The sequence below is a fragment of the Pseudophryne corroboree genome, chromosome 6 (assembly GCF_028390025.1).
Source record: "Pseudophryne corroboree isolate aPseCor3 chromosome 6, aPseCor3.hap2, whole genome shotgun sequence".
In the NCBI taxonomy this organism is placed as follows: Eukaryota; Metazoa; Chordata; class Amphibia; order Anura; family Myobatrachidae; genus Pseudophryne; species Pseudophryne corroboree.
The window spans coordinates 298,699,622-298,723,225 of NC_086449.1; the positions used below are offsets into that span (position 1 = coordinate 298,699,622).

Here is a 23,604-nt window from a genome sequence, read left to right on the forward strand (position 1 = left end):
CAGGCCTGGTGACAGGACTTAATAACCAGAGCCCTTATTTATACTTCTGAACTATACATAAAAATATTCTCTTCTCTTTTTCCAACACATTCTGGAACCAGCAATTTATGCTTTTGATCCAGGCCTAGTACAGACAGCAGAAGTGGGTTCTTCTCCTTGCTTCATCATCCTGGTTTATAGATTGGTAGCTTGCGAGCAGGGCCTTCCTACCTCTATGACTGTTTGTTATTACCCAGTTTTGTTATATCATTGTTATTTCCAATTGTAAAGCGCAACGGAATTTGCTGCGCTATATAAGAAACTGTTAATAAATAATAAAATAATTGCCCATGGCTACACTATCCTGAATACGCCCGATCCCATTCAATCTCGGAAGCTCAGCAGGATAGGCCTAGTTAGTACTTGGATGGGAGATCACTCAGGAACACTAGGTACTGTGGACTCTTATTTGGATGAATTCTTTCATCATCAATAGTTTTTATTGAATTTTCGTGTTGCAAAACAGGTACAGAAGGAAGAAAGGGGGGGAGGAATTATTACATAAATACATAAGACAACGTAATGGCAAACATGTACAAACAGTTCAAAGTCAATCAAACAGGTACATCAGAGAAGTACATCAAAAAAATTGCAGTGAACCTAAAATAATGATAGTAATACAAGGAGAAGAAAAACAAAAATAGGGGAGAGGCGGCAATGGGCATATTATAAATACAGCACTAAAGAGAAGGCCATCCCAGGCTTAGGGAGGGGGGCCTCATCAGCCGAGAGGACCGGAGGGTGAATGTCTGGGGGAGGGGAACGTAGTATCAGTGTAGCACCCTCACCCTCCGTGATAAACAGATGCCAGGGCATCCAACGCACCAGGGGGGATTTGCAGCTGTATTTTGTGTAAAACCTTCAATAGGGGAAGCGGTGTGGGCTGTTTCCAGTTTTGGGCTAAAGCCGCACGTGCAGCGAGGCAGATATGTCCTAAGACATAGTGTAAATGTGCACCCACGGATCATGGGTATACATTCAATAAAGCTATAAGGGGGGAGGGGGACAAATCAAGATTCAGAACTTTATTGATGAGCCCAAATACCTCCACCCAGTACAATTGAATATGGGAACATGTCCAAAAAATATGGAAGAGGTGGCCTACCTCTCCGCACAGACGCCAACAAAACTTCGAACATGCAGGCCAAATCGTATGCAACCTATCAGGTGTGAGGTATAATCTATGAAGTAGCTTGACATGCATTTCGGAGTGATTCAGGCATTTAGACATAGTAAAAGATGACATAAAAATGTGCTGCCATTGAGAATCATGGAGAACACAGCCAACATCCGCCTCCCACCTGATTTGGGCTCTAGATTTAGAAACTGGGATCGGTGACAGTAATGTTCTATACCAGAAGGAAATCTCCCCCTTAGAAGTAACACTAAAAAATCGGCCTATGACGTGCAGAATAACAGGGAGTGGTGGGGTGGGAGTAAGGTGGTGGCTAGTCCACCAGTGCTGGATTTGATAGTATCTAAGCCTCTCAGAGTCAGGCAAAGAGAAGCGTCCCTGAATATCAGAAAAGGAGGCGAGCACAGACCCTTTCAACAAATCTCCCAGGACCCCCATCCCCCTGGACCGCCAGCCTGCCAGATTAAGATTAGGGACTAGGGCTGCCACCGTTCGTAGTGATAACAAAGACATATTATGATAAGAGGGGGATATGGCCGCAGTCAATTTGTCCCAAACCTGGAGCGTGGCTCGGGTAGAGGGAAGGAGGTTTAAGCCCTGTGGGCGAAGGGGTTTGGGCAGCCAAAAGAGATCTTTCAGGGGAAAGCGGGGGCAGGCCGCCTCCTCCAGACACGTCCACCCCGGACGCATTTCTCTGCAGAATTCTTTAATCTGGGCCAAGAGGCAGGCTTCCTGGTACAATGGTAAATTAGGCATATCCAGGCCACCGGCTCTCCTCGGCAGAGACATCCTCGCGCGAGCAAGTTTAGGCGGGCGCGAAGACCATATATAATTGGTGAGGATTGCAGTGGCCTTATCTAGATATTTCTTGGGGAAAATAAAAGGGATAGTTCGGAACAGGAACATTAATTTGGGGAGCAACGACATTTTAAAAGCGGCCAGACGCCCCAACCAAGAAACTTCATAATTGAGCCATGATTTGGTGAACAGCTGAAGGGAGGACAACAGAGAAGGAAGATTAACCTCAAAAACAGAAGAGGTAGATGGGGGGATGGAGATACCTAGATATCGTATCCAAGATGTTTGCCAGTTGTATGGGTACTTAGCGCGTAAGAGGGGCAAGGAGTGTGTGAGATTAATGGGCAAAGCATCGGTCTTAGAGGCGTTTAATTTATAATAGGATGCTGCAGAGCACATATCTAAAATATTGTGCAAATGGGGGAGTGTAGTGCAAGGGTACGTTACAAATAAAAGAACATCGTCCGCGAACAAACATAGTTTGTGTAGCGAGGTGCCTAATCGCAGTCCAGGGAACTGCGGGTCCGCTCGAAGCCTAGCTGCCAGAGGCTCAATGGCCAGTACAAAAATGAGAGGGGAGAGAGGGCAGCCCTGGCGGGTGCCATTGTAAATTGGAAAAGAGGGAGATAAAAAACCATTACTGAAGACCCGGGCCGACGGGGAGCTATACAGGGCTAATATCGAAGAAAGGATGCGATTGCGCAGGCCAAATTTTAGTAGAACTTCTCGCATATAAGACCAGTTTAAGCGGTCAAAGGCCTTCTCTGCATCCAAAGATAGCAGAAGGAGACCATGCTTAGGGGCTAGGGAATCGACAAGGTTAAAAACCCTGCGTGTATTATCAGACGCTTGTCTTCCCGGGATAAAGCCAACCTGGTCCGGATGTATCAGGGAGGGGAGGAGGGCGTTCAATCGAGAAGCTATTAATTTAGCATATATTTTAATGTCCCCGTTCAATAGCGCAATGGGACGGTAATTTTGACAAGAGGTCACATCTTTGCCCGGTTTGGGGATCGTGACAATACGTGCCTCGGGCATCTCCTCAGGGAGGGTACTTCGAGAGGTAATGTCATTGTAAACTGCCACCAGAGAGGGAGCTAGGAGGTCTTTGAGCGAAACATAAAAGTCATTAATAAAGCCATCGGGGCCCGGCGCCTTACCTCGAGGAAGCGACTTGATCACTTGAAGGGTTTCCGATAAGGACCAGGGGGCATTCAGTAATGCTAATTGATCGTCTGAGATAGTTGGGAGGTTTATATCAGCTAAGAAGGAGTTGATAGAGGAGGGGGTAGGCTGAGGGGTAGAAGGATCAGTCGAGAGGTTATAAAGTTGGGAGTAGAAGTTGGCAAACTGATTCGCTATCTCCCTTGGGTTAGAAATTTTGGTGCCTGTGGGGGATACAATGAGCTTGATTCTATTCCGAGCCTGCTGAGCCCTAAGCTTACGGGCAAGCATTTTACCCGGCCTGTTACCTGCTAGATAAAACTTCTGACGCATCCTATTTAGTGAGGCCTGGGTGCGCGCCATAAGTATTTTCTGGAGTTGGGACCTAATGTCGGCTAACTGCTTCTGTAGGGTTTTCGTAGATCTAGATTGATTTTTGTCCTCTAAGTCCTTCAACTTAAGCTCCAAATCGGCCTGGCATTGTTGGTTAAGTTTCTTAAGCTGCGCTCCTGCCTGAATCGCTGACTCCCTGGTAACGGCCTTAAGTGCGCACCAAAAGTTCAGGGTGGACGTGTCCGAGGGGGAATTAAATTCTATATAGGACGATATACTGTCAACTATGATTTTTTTTGAAACGGGGTTAGACAGCAAGTGAGGAGAGAGTCTCCAAGGGCGGGGGGGGGGGGGAGAGTGTTGACTAGCAACATCCCATTTAAGAGTCAGCGGGGCATGGTCTGACCAAGTAATAGGGAGAATGTCCATGGATCTGGGAAACTGGAGGGTCCATTTGTCCGAAAACATACAATCAATACGGGAGTAAGAGTTGTGGACGGGGGAATAATAAGTGTACTCCCGGCCAGTAGGGTTTTGCACTCGCCAAATGTCATAGAGGTCAAATTCAGCTAAGAGGTTATGAAAGGCTAAGGAGGGGGCGTTGGGGGAGGTTGAAGAGGAGGGAGAGGGCCTGGGAGACCTGTCCAGTTTAGGGTCAAGGACTAAATTAAAATCCCCCGTGAGAAGAAGGGAGCCCGTACGAATCTTCTGAATAGCTACATATAACTTACGGATAAAAGGAACTTGGTTTGAATTCGGGGCATATGCTGAGACCAGAGTAACCGGCTTATCGTTTAAAAGGCCGCTCAATATAAGATACCGGCCATTTTTATCTGAGAATGCAAAATAAAGGAGATGGAGTCCCTAAACAATATGGCCACACCGTTCCTCTTAAAAGGGCCATTAGCAAAATAACCTAGAGGGAATCTGCGATCTTTAAAAATAGGGGGTGCTACAGATGAAAAGTGTGTCTCCTGCAGCGTGACAATATCTGCTTTATGCCTAGCAAAATATCCCAAAGCCATCCTTCACTTATTAGGGGAGTTCAGCCCCTTGACATTCATGAATAAGACCTGAACCATCGGAGTAAACTAATGCATGTTGTGGGTGGTGAAAGACCTTGACACATACAGAGGTAGATTTGTCTCAAACAGCGAATACCTACATCATAATATAGGAGGTGGGGGGGGGAGAGGAAGGGTGAAGGGAGGGGAGAGGAAAGGAACAAACCAAAACGACCCAGTACATCGGGTCGGCATAACTACTGCAAGGAAAGCAAAAAAATGCAGTAGTATATTACCAGGGGGGAACATGTGGCCTAGCGCCACCACCCATGAAACTGAACAGGAAAAAGAAAAGAAAGCAGGAGCAAATATGCCTACCAACAGTACAAATTAGAACAAAAGAAAAAACAGATACATATAATCTAAGATATAAACATGGAGAGATGGGACACCATTAACACAACTGCAAGCAGGGCAACTCACATGACCCCAACAAGGATAATGGCTGAGTCCCTTCTGTAATAACGGTACAGGATACAGTCCAAAGTGAAAACCAAAGCTGAAGGTGTCAACGTCAGGCGGTGACCCATTCCGATTGAAGGGTAGGCTGTTTCTTGAATCCAGGGGGCAGCGTGACAGAGATATCCCACTCCGCCAGTAGTTTGACTCCAGCCTCCAATGAAGTCACTGTGTAGAACTTATTTTCATACGGGATGACGAACTTCACCGGAAAACCCCATCTATACGTGATGTCTTGGTCGCGAAGTGCCAAAGTGATAGGGAGGAATGCTCCTCATTTGGCCAAAGTCAGGGCAGAGAAATCCGGAAACAGTTGTAATCCGCCAAGCACATCCGAGTCGGAGTCGCCCGCCTCCCTGGCCGCTTTCAGGATGCGTTCTTTGGTTGTGAAGAAATGAACTCTCATGAGCGTATCTCTCGGGAGCGAGGGATCAACTGAGCGTGGTTTAGGCAGTCTATGAATCCTGTCTATAAGCAGCTCTCTGGGGTCGGCTCTAGGCAGAAGTTTCTGGAACAGCACGGTAGCGTAATTCTCCAACTCGGAATTCTGCACGGAGTCTGGGATGCCTCAGATCTTAATATTATTACACCGGGATCTGTCCTCTATATCTGCAATCTAGAGTTTAAACGCCTCAAGGTCACTTTGCTGCTGATCGTGGGCCGTTATGAGGTCATTATGAGATGAGACCAGTTCCTCTACTTTCCTCTCTAAATGCTCCGTACGGTCTCCTGTAGCATGCAGCTCCGTCTTAACCTCCCGAACAGCGGCTGTGAGATCTTGAGCCAACTCAGATTTAAACGCTGAGAGGGCCTGATACAGAGTTTTGACCGTGAGAGGTGCATCAGAATCAGGGTCAAACCCCGGCTTAGAGGCAGGGCTGCAGGGGGTATCTTGCGGGGAAGCGGCAACCGAGGACTTCCGTAGAGAAGAGGTGGCAAGGGCCGCTTTCTGAGATGGAAAAGATACTCTGGGAGGAAGCACCCCTTTGACCTTTTTTGGAGGCATTCCAATGAAATGAGGTTCCGTAGGCGGAATGACGATGATAAAGAAGCTCAGGATCTCGTAGAATATATGACGTAGAGTTAGGTAAGCATAAAGAACACGGGTGGTGGAGAACAAGCGGTCTGGACTACATCAGAAGATCGTTGTCACACAGCGCCAGGCAGAGGGTCATCTCCAGCCTGCGGCACCCAGATGGTAGGCTCCCAGCCGGGAGAGAGGGGTGAGAGGTCAGGCACACAGCTAGGGTCCAGCAGCACTGCACCTTAGATGATAGGAAACAGGACTGAACTGATAGGGCACACTTCCCTCTAAGTACTCCCATGTAGCAAAATGTAGGGGTCAGCAGGTAGGAGAGGAGTAGGTAAATGATAATTGCCACCCAGGAGTGCAGGCAGGCTGAGGGAAGGCCAGCTCCGGGTTTCCACGCTGATATGGCACTTCCGGCAGGGGGAGGCTCAAATTTAAGCCGCGGCTCCCGGTTCTGGTATAGGCCGCGAACGGCCGGAGCTCCGAAGAAGGCAGCCAGCCACTCCACTTCACCATAGGAGGGCGTCTAGATAATCTGGCGTGCGGAGGAGCGTGGGCGGTGCCCGCCGGAGCAGGACGGGGCAGCAGGAGAGGAGGTCGGGTGCAGGAAGATGGCCGCCGGGAGGAGAGGGGTAGACGCAGGCACACCGCAGCCGCGGCTCAGGAGGGCAGACAGAGGGGCCCTGGTCTCACCGCCGGTCCCGGAGCCCCAGAGCAGGTGGTAGGCAGCGGGGGAACTTCGTCTGGGGCGGGAGGGAGCCACCACCGATCCCGGTCCGGCTCCAGCACGCTCCCGGAGCTCACGGCCGGGGAGGCGCCAAACTCAAGGCCCCGGTCTTAACAGGGGTGGTAGGCCTCAGTCGTCTATCGTCACGGGGGACCACTTTTAAGTCTCCCTGAGACCCGCACGCCAAGCAGGGCTATAGGTGGAGCAGTTCAGGATGATACAAGCCGTAGGGAACAATTATTAAGCAGAAATCTGGCCTCAGGCAACAGGAGCTCCGAAACTGCACGTCTGCACAGAGCTAGGTCCAGGCCACGCCCCATTTGGATGAATTCTTCATTTACTTTCTATCTCTTACCACAGATAAATAATTTGGAGCTCACTTTGGGTACAGCACCACAGAATATATTTTCACCACTTGTTATCTTGAAACCTTATCAATTACCAGTTGAATCAAGATTTTTAAATAAGGTTGGACATTATGTCCCTTTTGAATTAATATAAACAGAATAAATGTTAAGTTTTAAGTGATACACCAGCAACATTCATGTTTTCACTTAGATTTTGTTGAAATATGTTTTGAAGAGTGCTCCCAAAAAGAGTCTTTTTTTCTTTCTCTCTTTATATTATCAGGCATTGTGTTATAAGAAAATAATAACGTTCATTAGGTGCCAGTATACCACCATTAATAGAAGAACTGTGAGTCACAGCAGTCTGTAAAAAAAAAAAAAAAAAGAAGAACAACTTGTGTGTATTGTTCAGGTTCAGACATTGTGTCCCAATAGGTGCCACCATTACTAAAAGCACAGTGAGACAGTGTGTGTATATATAAAAAAAAAAGTGTGTTGTTCAGGTTCAAGCATTGTGTTGTATAATAATAATGTTCATTAGGTGCCAGTGTGCCACCATTACTAGAATTGCTGTGAGTCTCAGTGTGTAAAAGTAAAAAAGTTTGTTGTTCTGGCACAGGCATTGTGTTGTAAAATAATATTTACTAAGTGCCACCATTACTGTGAGTTGATATGGGTTAGTCGATAGAAGAGCAGGAGCAGCAATCCTGTTTTAGTGCTGCGGCTGCTGTCAGGAAAAAAGTAACCTTTTCCCAGAGACCCACTGGTGATGAGAAGAAGTCCACTCAGTCACCAGAGTGATCACGTCTAAAAGTATTGGACAAAATTATTGACACCTCTACAGTCAATCTGATACAGTAACCATCAGTAGAATAGTGGAGGATTATTAGAACAACAATGTACAAGTTAGCATGTCAGACAGTCCCTATGACTATTGGGAGAAAAAAAAGGCAATTTGGAGCCCACTGCACAAAGCTGCTTACCCTCCAGTGTGTATTCAGAAAGAGAGTTTAGCACAGTCGGGAACCTGGAGAACTACTTCCTAAAAATTTTGAAAAACTGATGTTCATAAAAATGAACACCAGATTCCACTTAGACCTTTCTCGCCAATTACATCAAAGTACAGAGAATTTAATAGTGGATTGCAGTGGGGAAGAGCTAATATTGTGCAATAAAAATATTAACACTGATGAGGGCCAGGAATCGAAGAGAATGACCTCTTCCAACTGTAAAGAGGATTAACAACAGTGTTAGATGCTTTAGGGGGACATGTACTAAGCAGTGATAAAAGTGGAGAAGTGAGCCACTGGAGAAGTTGCCTATGGCAACCAATCAGCATTGACGTAACATTTATAATTTGCATACTATAAAAGTATACAGAGCAGCTGATTGGTTGCCATGGGCAACTTCTCCACTGGCTCACTTCTCCACTTTTATCACTGCTTAGTACATATCCCCCTTAATCTCATTGGTACAGAAATAGCTGCCATGTGTGTGTCTTTGCTCTGTTGCTAAGTTTAGCCAGCCAGCTTTTGGCCTATGTTGGTGAACAATATTGTGAGGTGGTCAAAATTAAGTGGGAATGACTGAAAATGAATGTTATTGAGGTTAATAATACTGAAGGTATAAAACTAGACCAGAGTTACATAATTTTACCTGTTTTTAGCAATAAACTAACCCAAAAACACAGAATCAAAACCAAAACATGTTAGGGTGATTCTGCCAAAACCACAAAACAAAAACAAAACACAGAGAGTGGTTTTGTCAAAACCAAAACTAAAATCAAAATCAAAACACGTGGGTTCGCATACATCTCTACTTTAGAAACAGCAAGAGTTGTTTATAGTGTTGTAAAAGTGTATTTCAGCAGTGTAAATGTTGTCTTGTGAGCTCATTGGGCTCACACTGAATCACATATGGATTTGCACATCAGGGTGGTGGCAACATCCTTCTGTTTGGAGCAGTTGAGCAAATTTGGGTGTAATTTGTTGAATGTGAGATACATTCAGGAAAGTGTATCTCATCAGCCAACATGCAAAACAGAGATTTTATATACCTTGACGAGATATTTATATCAACTGATGAAAACGCACATTTAAATGAGTGATGTCTTCATTCTATTATTTCAGTGGGATATCGTTGCAACAACCAGCTGCAGTTAAATGTCTTTCTTAAAACAGACAGTCATCTTGTCCCCTTACTGTTAGCATTTAAGACATAATTCAAAGTTTGATAATAGTGAGGGATGAGGTATGCTTTTTATTATTTCCAGCACATGCTTTCCCATCTCAGCCCACAATCACACATATGGTGGCAGTGGCGGAATCGGGGGAAGAGGGGATACCAAGGCACGTGTCCCCCTCCCCTGTTTAGGATCATTTTTTTAAATTATTATTTAAATAGCAGAAGGGGGCCAGCAGAACTAGTGGTGATGCAGCCGATGCACCAGGGCTCACCGAAGTGAAAGGGCCCCATAGCATTGCAATGAGTTAGACTGACTCATTATACTGTATGCTGCTGAACACCCATCATCCAGTAACTTAGAGCAGCAGACAGCTGCTGTCTGAGTGTGGTTCGCCTGGAGGGGAATGAGGGGCCGTGATCCCCTCTCCTCTCTGAATTGCTCTGATGCCGGCTTTCTTACTGAGGATAGCCATGCTGTCAGTACTGGTGAGCTGACTTTATGATCTCGTGACAATCCCTGGCATTAAATCTAAGGAGGAGCCACCATCCATGCGCTGCAATTCTGGTCCCAGGTAAAAAAATGATACTACTGTATCTTTGTCACACACTGCTGTAACTCCCTGTAACCCACTGCTGTCACTCTCTCCCTGTCACCCACTGCTGTCTCCCTCTGTCGATCACCCACTGCTGTCGCCCTCTCCTTGGCATCACCCTCTCACTGTCACCCACTGCTGTCACTCACTCCCTAGCGTCACCTGTCACCCTCTCCCTGTCACCCACTACTGTAATCCTCTCCCTGGCATCACACTCTCCCTGATGTCAACCTCTCCCTGTCAAACACTGCTGTCACCCTCTCCATGGCTTCTCCCTCTCCGTCACCCTCTCCATGGAGTCAACCGCTCCCCTTCACCTACTGCTGTCACCCTCTCCCTGTCACCCACTGCCTCTCTCTGGCACCACTCACTGCCTCTCACTTTCACCCTCTCCCAGGTGTCACCCACTGCCTCTCCCTGGCATCACCTTCTCGCTGTCACCCACTGCTGTCATACTCTTCCTGTCACCCACTGCCTCTCCCTGGCATCACTCACTGTTTCTCCTTGTCACATTCTGCCTCACTGTGTCACCCACTCCCTGGTGTCACCCACTTCTACTCCCTGGCAACAGCCTCCTTGTCAACCTTTTTCTGTCACCCACTTCCTTGCCCTGTCACCCAATGCCTATTATCCTCTCCTTGGTATCACCCACTGCCTTTCCCTGGTGTCACTCACTGCCTCTCTCTGGCGTCATCCACCCTGTCATTCACTACCTCTCCCTGTCACCCATTGCCTGTCACTCTCTCCGCCACCCACTGCATCTCCCTGGCATCAACCACTGCCTCTCTCTGTCACCCCCCCCCCTGTCATCGACTGCTTCCTGTCACCCTCTTCCCATCACTTTCCCCCTCCTGTTACCCTCTACCTATACATGGCATCACCCTCTTCCAACAATAAGGATATGACATTCCCTTTGTGGCCATGCCCCTTGTAAGGGCATGTCCTTGTCTGAAGACCAATCACACTTTTCTGGGAACACCTCCAGTGCGAGCAGATAACACCCCCCCCACCCCCCCCCCCCGTCATTTTGTTCTGGTTCCACCTCAGAATTGGGGTGCAATGTGTCTGCATGAAAAATGTAGATTCTTGTTATTTGCGAGGGAGTAAATTGGGGGCATATGGGTAAAGTTAAGTGCTTTCAATATTTATGTGGCAGTAAGAAAATTAGCTTTAATTTCAAGATAAATTCTTATACCTTGGGAGGTAAACACAGCTCCTAATAAACACTAATCACACACAGGTCTAAAGCCACTTTTGAATTCAGGAGAATCTAAAGCTGTGTACACACTAGAAATATATATTGTTTGGGTGAGATTCAAATGACATATCACGCGCAATTTCCTTTCTAAAATGATCTCCATTATCACGCATATTGCGCCCATAGTAATCAGGTTTACTGTGTAAAGGGTTGGGTGCCTCGCTACTCCAGGGGTAGCGAGCTGAAATAATGATACCACGTCCCTGAGGGCAGAAACAGAATGAGTGTGGAAAGGGGTGAAAATAATTGAATCCCCCTCTTCGAGTGATGAATGATATATATCTGTAGTGCATCAGTGGAGTGTATACCCAATATGTCAACGAATGACATTGTTCACTGATATACTGTAGGAGATTGGCTCTGAAGCACAGCCAATGCCAATACATCTTGCGGATATTTTGGCATGATTACAAGAGAAAAAAGACTTGTGTGGGTGCACTTAACAGTGCGCCCACACAAGACTCTTCTTTTTCTCTTTTGTAATCCAGCTATTTACACTGACTCTGGGTGTACCACCAACCTGACTCTAATCAGGATTTTCCCCTTTAATTGTCAATTTTGGTTTTCCTATCTCATAAATGATTTACCAGACCGGTGCGGGATCATCCATACATTTTCACCATTAAACTTATGCAGATATATTGGCATGTCTGGCTATGTGTACAGCCAACCACTCCATATTCTGGCAACAGGAATCGCCAATACTGATGTCACAGATGGACGGGCAAATTCAAATGCCCACCCAATTGTTATGTCTGGCCTGACAAATTTGGATAAATTTACTAAGATGGGAGTTTTATTTAAGCCCATAGCAACCAATCAGATTCTACTTCTCATTCTAGCACCTTCTACAAGATAATACCTGTAATCTGATTGGTTGCTATGGGCAACATCCCATCTTAAATAGAACTCCCATTTTAGTAAATTTACTCCATTGAGTAACCAATTGTTAAGTGTATACTTACCAAATCAGCTGGACTGTCAGTGAATCCATTGGAATAGTGTGTACCCAGCATAAGCTCCGGGTACACAAATATTTGGCATCTGTATGCAATATGCTTACAGTATATTTGTATAGCAGACTTTGGCCCACATGTTTTGAGCCTTAAAAAGTGATAAAGTGGAGACGGATAAAGAGTGATAAATGACCAGCCAATCAGCTTCCTAACTGCCATGTTACAAACTGTGTTTAAAAAAGACAGGAAGCTGATTAGCTGGTCATTTATCACTCTTTATCCGTCTCCACTTAATCACTTTTTGAGGCTTAATACATTTGGGCCAATGAGACTTATTTTCTGTTCCACAAATCTTAAAGGATTTATGACTCATCAATTACCAGCAAATTGCTGAGAAACTGCTGATCTGATTTAGTGTGAAGCCAGAATTTAATATCACTATGCATTTATACATTACATGATATGATTAAGAGCTGGACAGCCAGGTATTTGGAGCCTGTTTTGCATCTACAATTCAGACAGCGCCAGTGATTATCATTATCCACAAAGCTATTTACAGACTCATCAAAATACTAACAATCTCTATATATCTCACACATTGCGTTAGGTTAACCAGAGCCAAACTGAACCAGCAACAAAATGATACATTGGGGATAACCCATAATGCAAGAAGAGGTATTAAAAGGCAAATTGAGCTGCAATAAGCTGTTCTAAATGCATCACAAGTACTATAGTGCTTTGTTTTATGTTGAGACAAAATTAAATGTAGTCATATGGGAACAATGAAACCTGTTGTCGCTTTTATATTTATTTTTCTTATCAATTATATTACGTTAATTATGCAGCCACTTACACAGCCTATCTCAGAGACTCAAAACATGACTCACTGGCGAATGGTTATGGGCTCTTTTTGAGTCAGCAGCATAAAATGTGGTCTGTTTATATCAAATATTTAATGAGGAGCTAATGAGCTCCCTGGGTAGCTGAAACAAATAACACATCAGAATCTGCACGCAGAATAGAGTATACACACTTTGCAGTCCATGGAATGCTTTCGGATGTCAAAAATTCAATTTACATGAAAGTAATTAGAAATGAAAACTTGAGGTGTGTTTTTTATGGTTGTCTCTGAGTTTAAGTTAGGCAATCTCATTAAAAATGGGAAACAGTATTTTATAAAGCAATAGTGATGAAATAGAACTCATGTTGTGACGGGTGCAATAGTCCTGCTGAATTCAACACTTTTCTAGATCAAATTCTCCACCAATATTACATCAGTGAAGAGCAAATTTAAGAATGTTCAATGACGATAACATGAGTGATCAGAATAAATTTAAAATGAAGCAAAGGCAGAAAAAATATCTTCACGTTTGATGAAGAATTGCAAATAATAAGTTTCATTACTGCTTTAATAACATAACATTTTCGCACTTGAAAGCAAATGCAGTGTTTGTTGCTGTAGGTGTTTTATTCTTATTTTTGCATATAAGCAATAATCCATTATTTCTGTATTTATAGTGTTTTTTTTAATCAAATTTATCTAAGAATTTCCATAAAATGTTCTACAGATACTAAAGAAGTATGACAATACTAATGGTGCAAGAAAGAAATCTTCATTCAGTCAGTGTCTACAACCCTCCTGCTTCTTGGTGGGGTTGGGTATGTGTGGCTACAATACCGACGGCGGGATCCTGGCATTGAGATGCCCGGCGGGGGGAAGCTAGTGGAACTAAGCCCCTTGCGGGCTCGGTGGCAGTCCCTGTTGGTTGGCATGCCAACTGTCGGGATAGTGATGGGGCGGGATGTAGGTGCTGGTATTGTGACCGGCGATGATCTGACCACCGATCACATAACTACATCCCTATTGGTGACCTAGGGCTATTTTCACATGACTTCCTTTTGGCTAATGTGATCAGAACCAGCCTAAAGCTGGGTACACACTAGATGACATTTTAAATGAATTTGACGATAATGACCATTTGTAATGACGAGTTTGTTTTATCGTCCAGTGTGTACACACTATATTGCATGGTTCATTAGCAACATCCTATGTCGTATGTACATGCAGCTCTATTTTAACATTGTTGCTAATGACTAAGGCTTTGTTGCTATTGACTAATGATTCAGACCTGATCCCGCATGTCAGGCCCTACCCACCCACATGTCAGGCCCTACCCACCCGCATGGGTGCGAAAGCATCACATGGCGGCGATGCTTTCACACCAGTCAAGTAGCTCCCTACCTGCGCAGCCTAGCTGATCTGGCAGGCGGCTACCCGCCGCGTTCTGTGTCGCAGCGGCTGCAAGTGACATCACGCAGCCGCCACAGCCTGCCCCCCCCCGCACATTAGAACGCCATTGGAGGGTCACAGTCTGGACATCGCAGGCATGTCCAGACGCCACCCCACCAATGGGGTTCTAACGGAATTCAATAGAAATCGTGATCAATATCGTATCATTTGCATGTCATTTAGTGTGTACCCAGCTCAAGTATCACCTCCTCACTGGGCATTACCTTTTCTGTCATTCATCTGTGATCCCCATATATTCCCTCTCTTTATTTCCTATTAAACCTTCTGGCAGTGATCTATCTAAACATTTGCTACAGTATGTGAAGTAAAGGATGAATGGGAACACAGGGCCTGATATTGAGTTGGGCATAGCTTTGTCTGTGGAGGATGAAGACTGTATATGCACCACAAACAGCACTTGCAGACATGTATATGCACCTTTATGGACAGGGCAGTAGAGATCCTGTCCGGGTCCAGGTAATTCTTTATTTTTTTTGGGTTGGGGGGGAGGGGGGGACAGATTGGAGGGGGGGGGGGGGGCGTAATCATAGGAGGTGTGATAATGCCCCCTTAGAAAAAGTACTTCGACACTGGACCCAGTGAGCCCCCCAGCTAGAGGCGAATCCAGGAAGGGGGCATGTTCGATCAGTGGGATCGCTACCCCCACCCACACAGGTAGAGCAGTTTGTTGTGGCTGCTCAGTGTCAGCAGCATCAGCTGGGCTGTGGAGAAGAGCACCCTGCTAGGTAAGGGGGTGTGGTGGTGGTGAGGAATCTCTATTAGGACTCGATCACCTGTATTACTATCCTCCTATTAACAAATCCATACAGATTACTGATTAGGGCATCCTGGCTAAACTCAGGAATATGATAATTGTGTCATTATCATGTCAAATTCAACATTATCCAATTTCCGTTGCTGGTCCTAAATATGTGTTATACAGTATATTATACACTGTCAAACAGAAATAAAGCATAATTGTATTATGCATAATTTAGAGTTTGCTTCTGACAATGTTGCATATGCTTCTTGCAGGTGTTTATCGTTCACAATGGCTACCTTTGATGTTTCAAGTTCTCCAAATTCACCCAAATGCCAAAAGGCTGTTCATGATAAAATAAAGTCATTGTGTAAAGAGGGAAGTGACTTATTAAATAAAGAGGACATAAGTGGAGCCTTGAAAACATTCAAAAAAGCTTTCATTCTTTCCTGCAAGCTGTCGGATGAAAGAATTCAGAGATCATGTCTATTTAACCTTGGTGCAGTATATATTTGTGTTGGCAAACCACATAAAGCCTTAAAGTGTCTTGTTAAATCGAGAACCACAGGCATGGAAGACAGAGATGGAGATTTATACTTTAACATAGCGGCTGCATATGATGAAATGCAAGAATATGGTAAAGCTTTGAAGTTTTATGAAAGAGCAATCAATGAATACAGTTATACTGAAATCAACAGTATTGCAGATGCCCTAATCAAGCTGGGGTACTGTTTTGTCACTGTTGGGGATCTTTCTTCTGCTGCACATTCATTTAGACTTGCAGGTCACTCATACCTGAAGAGCCAGAAACTGGAAGATGCTACTATGGCCATGAGAGAGGCCGCTAAATACATGATAAGCTCCCAAACATTCTCCAAAACTGAAGTGCTCCAAACATTGAATTCATGTGTTGAGTCACTGAAAGGTGTATCCGACAAGCAACTGTTGGGTAAGTGCTAGAAAATAAAGATTGTATGTTTTGGGCCGCAGCCATTCTGTAGTAAAAACTGTATTTCTTAATATTTGTTTGAAATAAATGGGAGATGCTAGGTAGAATACCATCTATAAAGAGTCATAGCACAGCAAGTGGCTACCATGAAAAATGTTATTAACAATGATATTTATTACCAAACTTAAGGGTCTATTCATGAAGCAGTGAAAAGTGTGGAGAAGTGAGCCAGTGGAGAAGTTGCCAATGGCAACCAATCAGCTGCTCTGTATAATTTTATAGAATGCACTTTTTAAATGTTACGTTAACACTACTTTGTTGCCATAGGCAACTTCTCTACTGGCTCACTTCTCCTCTTTTCACTTCTTCATGAATAGACCCCTTTGTTTGAAAAATGACAGGAGCTGTTTGGCTGGTACTTTATCTCCGTCCACTTTATCTCTCTCCAAGGCTTAGTAAATAGACCCCTTTTTGCTTATGTAAGTAATGAAAGGAATGATTTTGATAGCATCATTTGTTGTACACTGGATTTGTGATCTAAATAAATAACCCTTGAAAGGGATGGTCCTACAAATACATTAGATTGCATCTGTGAAAGTAAGGGAAAAATTCAGACAGGACCTCCAAAATAGTAATTTTTCTACTGGGAAGCTCTGACACACAGAAAAGTAGCCCAGGTCACCCCAAGTGGGATCGGATGTAGTCAAAAGAGTGATAATGACAATGTCAACATTCGTAATGTCAACAATGTGTCGACATTGTCAATACGTTGACAGTCAATGTGTAATGTATTGACATTCTCAGAATGTCAACATTACGGTTAGGCTGAGGAATGGTTATGGTAAGGCTGAGGGAAGGGTGGGGATTAGGGTTAGGCACCAGAGGGAGGTTTAGGGTTAGGCTACAGGGAAAGGTTAGAGTTAGGCTGGAGGGCAGGTGGGTTAATGATGGGGAAGACATACTTACTGAAACGCCAGAGGATCAAGTGTCTAACCCAGAAGTGTCATTCACATTACACTATAATATTATAATATTAATAATAATAATAATAATGGTACAAGGGTAGATCTAGGAGTCAATGTCCTAAACATGAATAACAGAGAAATTTAAGTTCAAATTGTATTTATTTTTGGACATAGTGTCCATTTACTTAATGGAATAACAAAGTCAAGTCCCAAGATGAGTGCATAAGGCAGCTTAGGAGCTATTGCAGCCATGGTCCATACAGTTTGGCTCATGAAGTTGACTAGTAGGAGGGTCTTATTGCATTCCTCAGATGTTCCATGAATACACAGGTCCTTCACTCTTGTCAACCGAGGTGCTAGCTCTGCCAGGATCAGTGAACCCACAACAGTGTAAGTTCACTACCAGTATCCATCAAGGACAGGACCACATTCTGGTTACCCAAAATAACCCATTGCTCTTCTGGGGTATACTCATAGTACTGTAACTTGAGTACATTGACCCTGCCTCCTAGACTAGGGAGCAGTCCACTGACTCTATTCTGATGTGTCTGGGTTCCCCACATTGAAAGCATGTTAACTTAGTCAGCCTCTGCTTCACCTCTTTATCTACAGGGTTTTTCACCATCAAGCCCAGGCGTTGTTTTGGAACAAAACCAAGGGGCTTGGCCATTTTGTTGCAATGCTCCAAATCTCTCCACCAGCATGACGAGTTCCTCAGAGGTTTGGGGATCTGCCTGCATCACCCACTTCTGCAGACCTGGTCCAAAGTCTTGATGCAGTGGTCAATTGCCAGCAACTCCACCATCCGATGGTGTTTTCCTCTGTTTTCAACCACTTCCTCAGTATTTTGAACTTTGTTCTGACCAGAGTCCTGACCAGAGTTTCTTTGGAGAAATGCCGCTAATGAAAGCAATAAGCGCGATGTGGCGCGGTAACGCTGTCATGATCAAGTATCTAATCCTTATGTTCAAGTACACTTATGCCTCTTTGCCTCGAGGTCTATATAAATCAGCTGGGCATCACCGGATAAGTATGGCAGCAGCTACTCCACCCAGACTTCTGGTGGCCATTTCGCCCTATTTGCCATTCTCTCGAAGGTGGCGAGGTAGACTTCTATGCCATCATCAGCTGACATTTCTGAAGCTTTGGCTCTTCCTTAGGACCTAGCTGTTGTTGCTGGCATTGCAGCAGCAGCAGCTCTACATACCGCAATTCTTGCCTCTGTTGCATATGTATCATCTGCTGCTGACTCACAAGCATTTTTAATATTTTTTCCATTTTGGTTTCTTTGTGGGTTGGGAAGTGGAAAATAGATTCTCTTAGCACCACTTGTAGACACTGACTCAGGACTTGTCCACTACAGTTTATTTTGTCAGGATGACCGATGACCAGTAACCATCACACAGCAAATGTCTAAAGCCCTATCAGTATCTAACAGAGATCTACTAAATGACCCAGACTAAATGACTGCCTTCATAAGAGAGTTCTTCACATGTGCTCTAGTTAATCACTGACATGCATTCAGCTGTATCAGACTGCAAGGGAGAGGCGAGACACACATTCTCTATCCACCAAATACATGAATTCACTGGGTTTATCATATATACAGTGTGTATAATATATATTATACATGTATTTATTAACACACACACACACATCTATATTGCTGGTTCTTTTCTTTTGTGAGTTACACATCTATATCATAGGCGTGCGCACGGGGGGTGCCTGGTGCGCACAGGCACCCCCTAATGCACGGCACCCCCCACGCCTGTTGCAGCACAGCGATCGATGACCATCCTGTGCCCCGACCCTCCTGACGCCTGCCGCCGCAGCCGGACACAGCGCTCTGTCTGTACTATTGGCTGCCGGCGCACTGGGTACATAGATGCATACTCCTGGCTCCGCCTCGCGATGTGACGTTAAGATGTCACACCGCGCTCCTTCCGTCCCTGCTGCCCGCGCTCAGTCTCTCTTCTTTCACGGCGTTCAAATCCTCATGTGCCGCGGCCACCACGCAGCATCACGGTCAGCATGCCTCTAATGAGGACTCAGAACCGGAGGACACATGTTCAGCAGAAAAAAACAGAGGGAGAAGGAGAGAAAGTTCACTGAGGACTCGGAGTGTGTGTCTCTGAGGCAGTAAGTCTGTGTGTGAAATGCTCAGTGCTGCAACCTACTCCTGCAGGGAAGAGAGGGGCCAGGCCAGCCCGGGGGAATAAAATAACATGTCTAAATGAAGTAAAGTTACAATAAAAAAAAGAGATCTGTGTGTGCACTCAGAGAAAAAAAATTAAAAGAAAAAAGGTTACATAAATATATAAGCCAGGGAGCCAAACACTCAGTAGTTCCCTGAGTGCACCTATAGATCTAATTCTTTCCTTTTTTGAAACGTACTGTATTTGGCCAGGCCAGCCAGGGAAAATAACAGCTTCATACTGTGTGTGGTAATGTGAATTCAGCTCATACTGTGTGGAGTAATGTGAATTTGGCTCATACTGTGTGGAGTAATGTGAATTTGGCTCATACTGTGTGGTGTAATGTGAATTTGGCTCATACTATGTGGCGTAATGGGAATTTCGGCTCATACTGTGTGGCTTAAAGTAAATTTGGCTCATACTGTGTGTCGTAATGTGAATTTCAGCTCATACTGTGTGGCTTAATGTAAATTTGGCTCATACTGTGTGTCGTAATGTGAATTTCAGCTCATACTGTGTGGCGTATGTGAATTTGGCTCATACTGTGTGGCGTAATGTGAATTTCAGCTCATACTGTGTGGCATAATGTGAATTTCGGCTCATGCTCTGTGGCGTAATGTGAATTCGGCTCATACTGTGTGGCGTAATGTGAATTCGGCTCATACTGTGTGGCGTAATGTGAATTCGACTCATACTGTCTGGCGTAATGTGAATATGGGTCACTACTGTCAGTAGCTGGTGAGCATGGGGACATGTGTGACAAATGCTGGTGTCCTGCAGAGTTGAGGTCTGATGGCATAGATAGAGGCAAATGTGGCTCTGATGGCATATGTGTAAATTTTAAACTTTACTTGTATTATATTAAAACTTAAATGTTGGGCCCCCTAAATCTCCTGTACTTTTCAGAGTGGCCCACTCAAAATCAGGGTGAAGGTGCTGGGGGGTGCAAGTGGTGGGGTGTGTGAGGGGGGGAGGTGAATGTATATGCACTAAGCCCCCACTATATTGTTCCACCACTGGGTCAGGGATAGGTTCAGGAAGTGTGAGCAGCAATAGGGTGCAGCAGCAGCGAGGACTCTGGGTTATGCCATAGCGGCATCGGCCAGTGGTCGCACTATTATGTTTCATTTTAATTTACTTTATTATTAGGAACTAGAGAAAAATTAGATTAAGCATGTGATTTTACTGAGAGAATGTAAAATAGTGCTAGACATGTCCTTGGCCGGTGCTGGACACACCAAAAATGCGGCGCTAGACACACCCCTCCGGCGGTGCACCCCCTAATAAAATTAGCTGCGCACGCCTATGATCTATGTTGCTGGTTCTTTTCTTTTGTGAGTTGTTTTATAAAACTTTATACAGCCCCCAGAGAGTCTGTTTTGAATAGCAGCTGCTATTGTTAAAATGGGTGTGGTATGTGTGACCGCCGGTCAGCATACCGACGCCGGGATCCCGGTCGCCACGGGTTCTATTCCTACTCTATGGGTGTCGTGGACAACCAAGAGTGGGAATAGTCCCTGTTGGTCGGCATGCTAGTCCCTGTTGGTCGGGATGTTGGGTGAGGTCATGTGACCGTTGGTCTCCTGACCGCCGGACAAATAACTACATCCCGTTAAAATGTATCTATTAATCCTGCCTCCTACTTTTGTAGAAAATTAAAAGCTTCAAAGTTTTTTTGTTCCCATGTCCAAGGGTGCTTTATTTTTTCACCTTTATTTTTTCAGGAACACTATATAACCATATTGGTCTGCACTATGCTGAAATGAAATGCTTTAGTGAAGCTGAAAAGTGTTTTATGGAAAGTATGAATTTGTGTAGTGGGAAACAATTTTCAATAAGAAAAATGGCTGTACTACTTCAAAACCTGGGAGCCGTTGACAACGCTCTTTACCAATATGAAAAATCACTTAGGAGCCATGCCGAAGCAGCAGATATGTATGGTAAGGTATTATACTCATTATGTGTATTAATTAAAGCAGTCTTGCAATCAATCGATATTTCCATTAAATAGCTCTTTAGTCTTTTCTTGAGTCACTGGCCAATAAACAATGTTTAACACCATGGTTTTAAAATGATGTATTGGCACTAAAGATGAAATTAAGTTTCTGAAATGAATGCATTGAATGAATGTTGTCATCACAATCCTCAAAATAGTATTATAAATTACATTAAGCTGCTGATTTTCAGATGAGCCTGAAAAACATTTAAAGAAAATTAAGATTCTGTTCATTACCTTTTCTACTTCATCTCAATCAAATTAATTTTGTATTAATTGTCCTTGTAAAAATATTGTCTTTTGAAGCAGGTTTCATAGAGATAAGTGCAGGGCCGTAGAAAACTTTCCTGGGACCCTATTATGAAATTGCCCACTTCCCTCACACACACCTGCAGGCAGAGGAGTCCGCCATCCCCCTGTCGTCCCCGCTGCTCTGCCGCTGTCCTCCAAACTTACAGCAGCTCTGTATTCAAAATGTCCCTCCCAAAATGGCCACCGCCACAGAGGAGACAGTTCAAGATACTAGAGGAGCCCCCTAGTATCTTTAATAACTGTCTCCTCTGAGGCGGTGGCCATTTTGGGAGGGATCTTTTCAATACTGTACAAAGCTGTAGGAGGACGGAGGACAGCAGCAGAATAGCAGGGACGGAGGCAGGCAGTTAGGGGCATGAGTATCCTTGGCCTTCCCGGCAGCGGCACATATATTTATGCATGTGTATATATCTTTATTTAGACATTTTATAAATAGATTTTTTTTTTTTATAAGGTTCTCTGAAAAGGAAAAAAAAAAGAAAAATTAGATGAGATCTGGAGGTGTCTGGGAAAAAAAATCCTACCTTAAATACACAGATTGAGACTTGAGGGGAGGGGGTTCATGCCTGCATAGAATTTTCTTTTCTTAATATATATTTCTTTTTATTTAACTTTTTTCAGGGGTTGGGGGGAGGGAGAGGCCCTGCCTATGTTGTCAGTCCCGGGCCCCACATTTTCTGATAGCAGCCCTGCTGCTTGCTGACAGGTGTGGATGTGTGTGGGGGGGTGTAGAACCAGGCTCTAAATTGTTCCTCAATGACACAAGATAGCTGAGTCATCTGCACCTCTCACCAAGCTTGGTGGTGTCCGGTCTCCGGCTGTAGCGTCTTAACATCCGCTCTACGGCACTTGGCTCCCCGGCAGCAACTCACTACTCATACCCAGGCAGCTGGCACTTGTCTCCAACTCCAGCTCTGCTCCACATTCAGCCTGCATCTCCAGACAGTACCTCCTGGCTCCTCCTTCTTCTTTCCACAAGACTCTCTTTTACCCAAGCTGCCTTTGTCCAATCAGGTGTGTCCTCAAACACCTAGCCTCAATATGTATACATTCAGTTGCAATGCAGTGCGACTAGGACGCACGAGGAGACTTTGCTGATTAACGTGATATATGACACGTGTATATTGTGTGTGACTGAGTCTGCATACAGAGCAGAACAGAACTTGTATTTGAAAAAAGCTGCAGCTGCTACATTGTAGCACTTTGTATACAGATTCAGAGACTCAGTAAGGGTGTGTACACACGGTGAGATCCTTGCTATGTCCTATTTTTACTTGCGATTTCCCTTGAACTCCCCGGAGGCCAGATAGGACAGATTTTGACTAACTTTTCTTGAGATCTGTACTATGTGTGCTTACGATTTTGGCTTATGTGAGATTTTGGCTTATGTGAGATGTCATTGACATGTGAGAAGAACTAGATAGTACACCGATCTAGCAAGGATTGACTTGCCTGCACAGTCTATCTTTTCTTGCGATGCCGACCTGACGGGACCGCGCATCGGGATCGCAAGGTGACTTTCACCTTGCGATCTGCACTAACTTTTCTTACGATTTTGACTATATAGTCAAAATCTTAAGAAAAAAATCTCACCGTGTGTACACACCCTAACACACAGATATACAAGTGTTGCATATCAAATCAGCACAGTTTCCTTATGCATCCTAGTCGCACTGGGTTGTGACTAAAGGTGGGTACACACTAGGCAACGTGCTCTATGCGTCGCCTAGTGTTTCCTCTCTCGGGGCGGTCAGTGAAAGGGCGTACACACTGAGCGATATGACGACCATATTGCTCAGTGACGTCACGCAGCGGCTGGGCCGTGCAGGCAGCTCTTGGATGACAGTCCAAATTGAACTGTCTGCCCGGTTGACAGCAAGGGTCATTAACGACCTGAGGGGCTGTGCATCGCTCAGCAGTGGCGGCATACACACTTGCCAAGAAAGTGAGTGACGCCACTCAGGAAGGGTGAGAATGAGCAACGTCGATTATTTTCTCGGCAAGTGTGTATGCACCTTAAGAGGCAATTTGGCAAAAAAAAAAAAGTAAA

General features: G+C 44.7%; 1 protein-coding gene and 1 pseudogene across 1 annotated transcript in view; both read left to right on the forward strand.

Moving 5' to 3' along the window:
* LOC134932100 (tetratricopeptide repeat protein 24-like) overlaps positions 1-23,604 on the forward strand; it is a 270,982-nt gene that overhangs the window by 49,514 nt on the left and 197,864 nt on the right. The window contains exons 2-3 of the mRNA XM_063926170.1: positions 15,413-16,086; positions 20,971-21,186. Of these exons, the coding sequence (XP_063782240.1) occupies positions 15,429-16,086; positions 20,971-21,186 (874 nt within the window). The 5' untranslated portion in view covers positions 15,413-15,428. The remainder of the gene's footprint in view (positions 1-15,412; positions 16,087-20,970; positions 21,187-23,604) is intronic.
* On the forward strand, positions 326-443 carry LOC134937212 (5S ribosomal RNA; annotated as a pseudogene).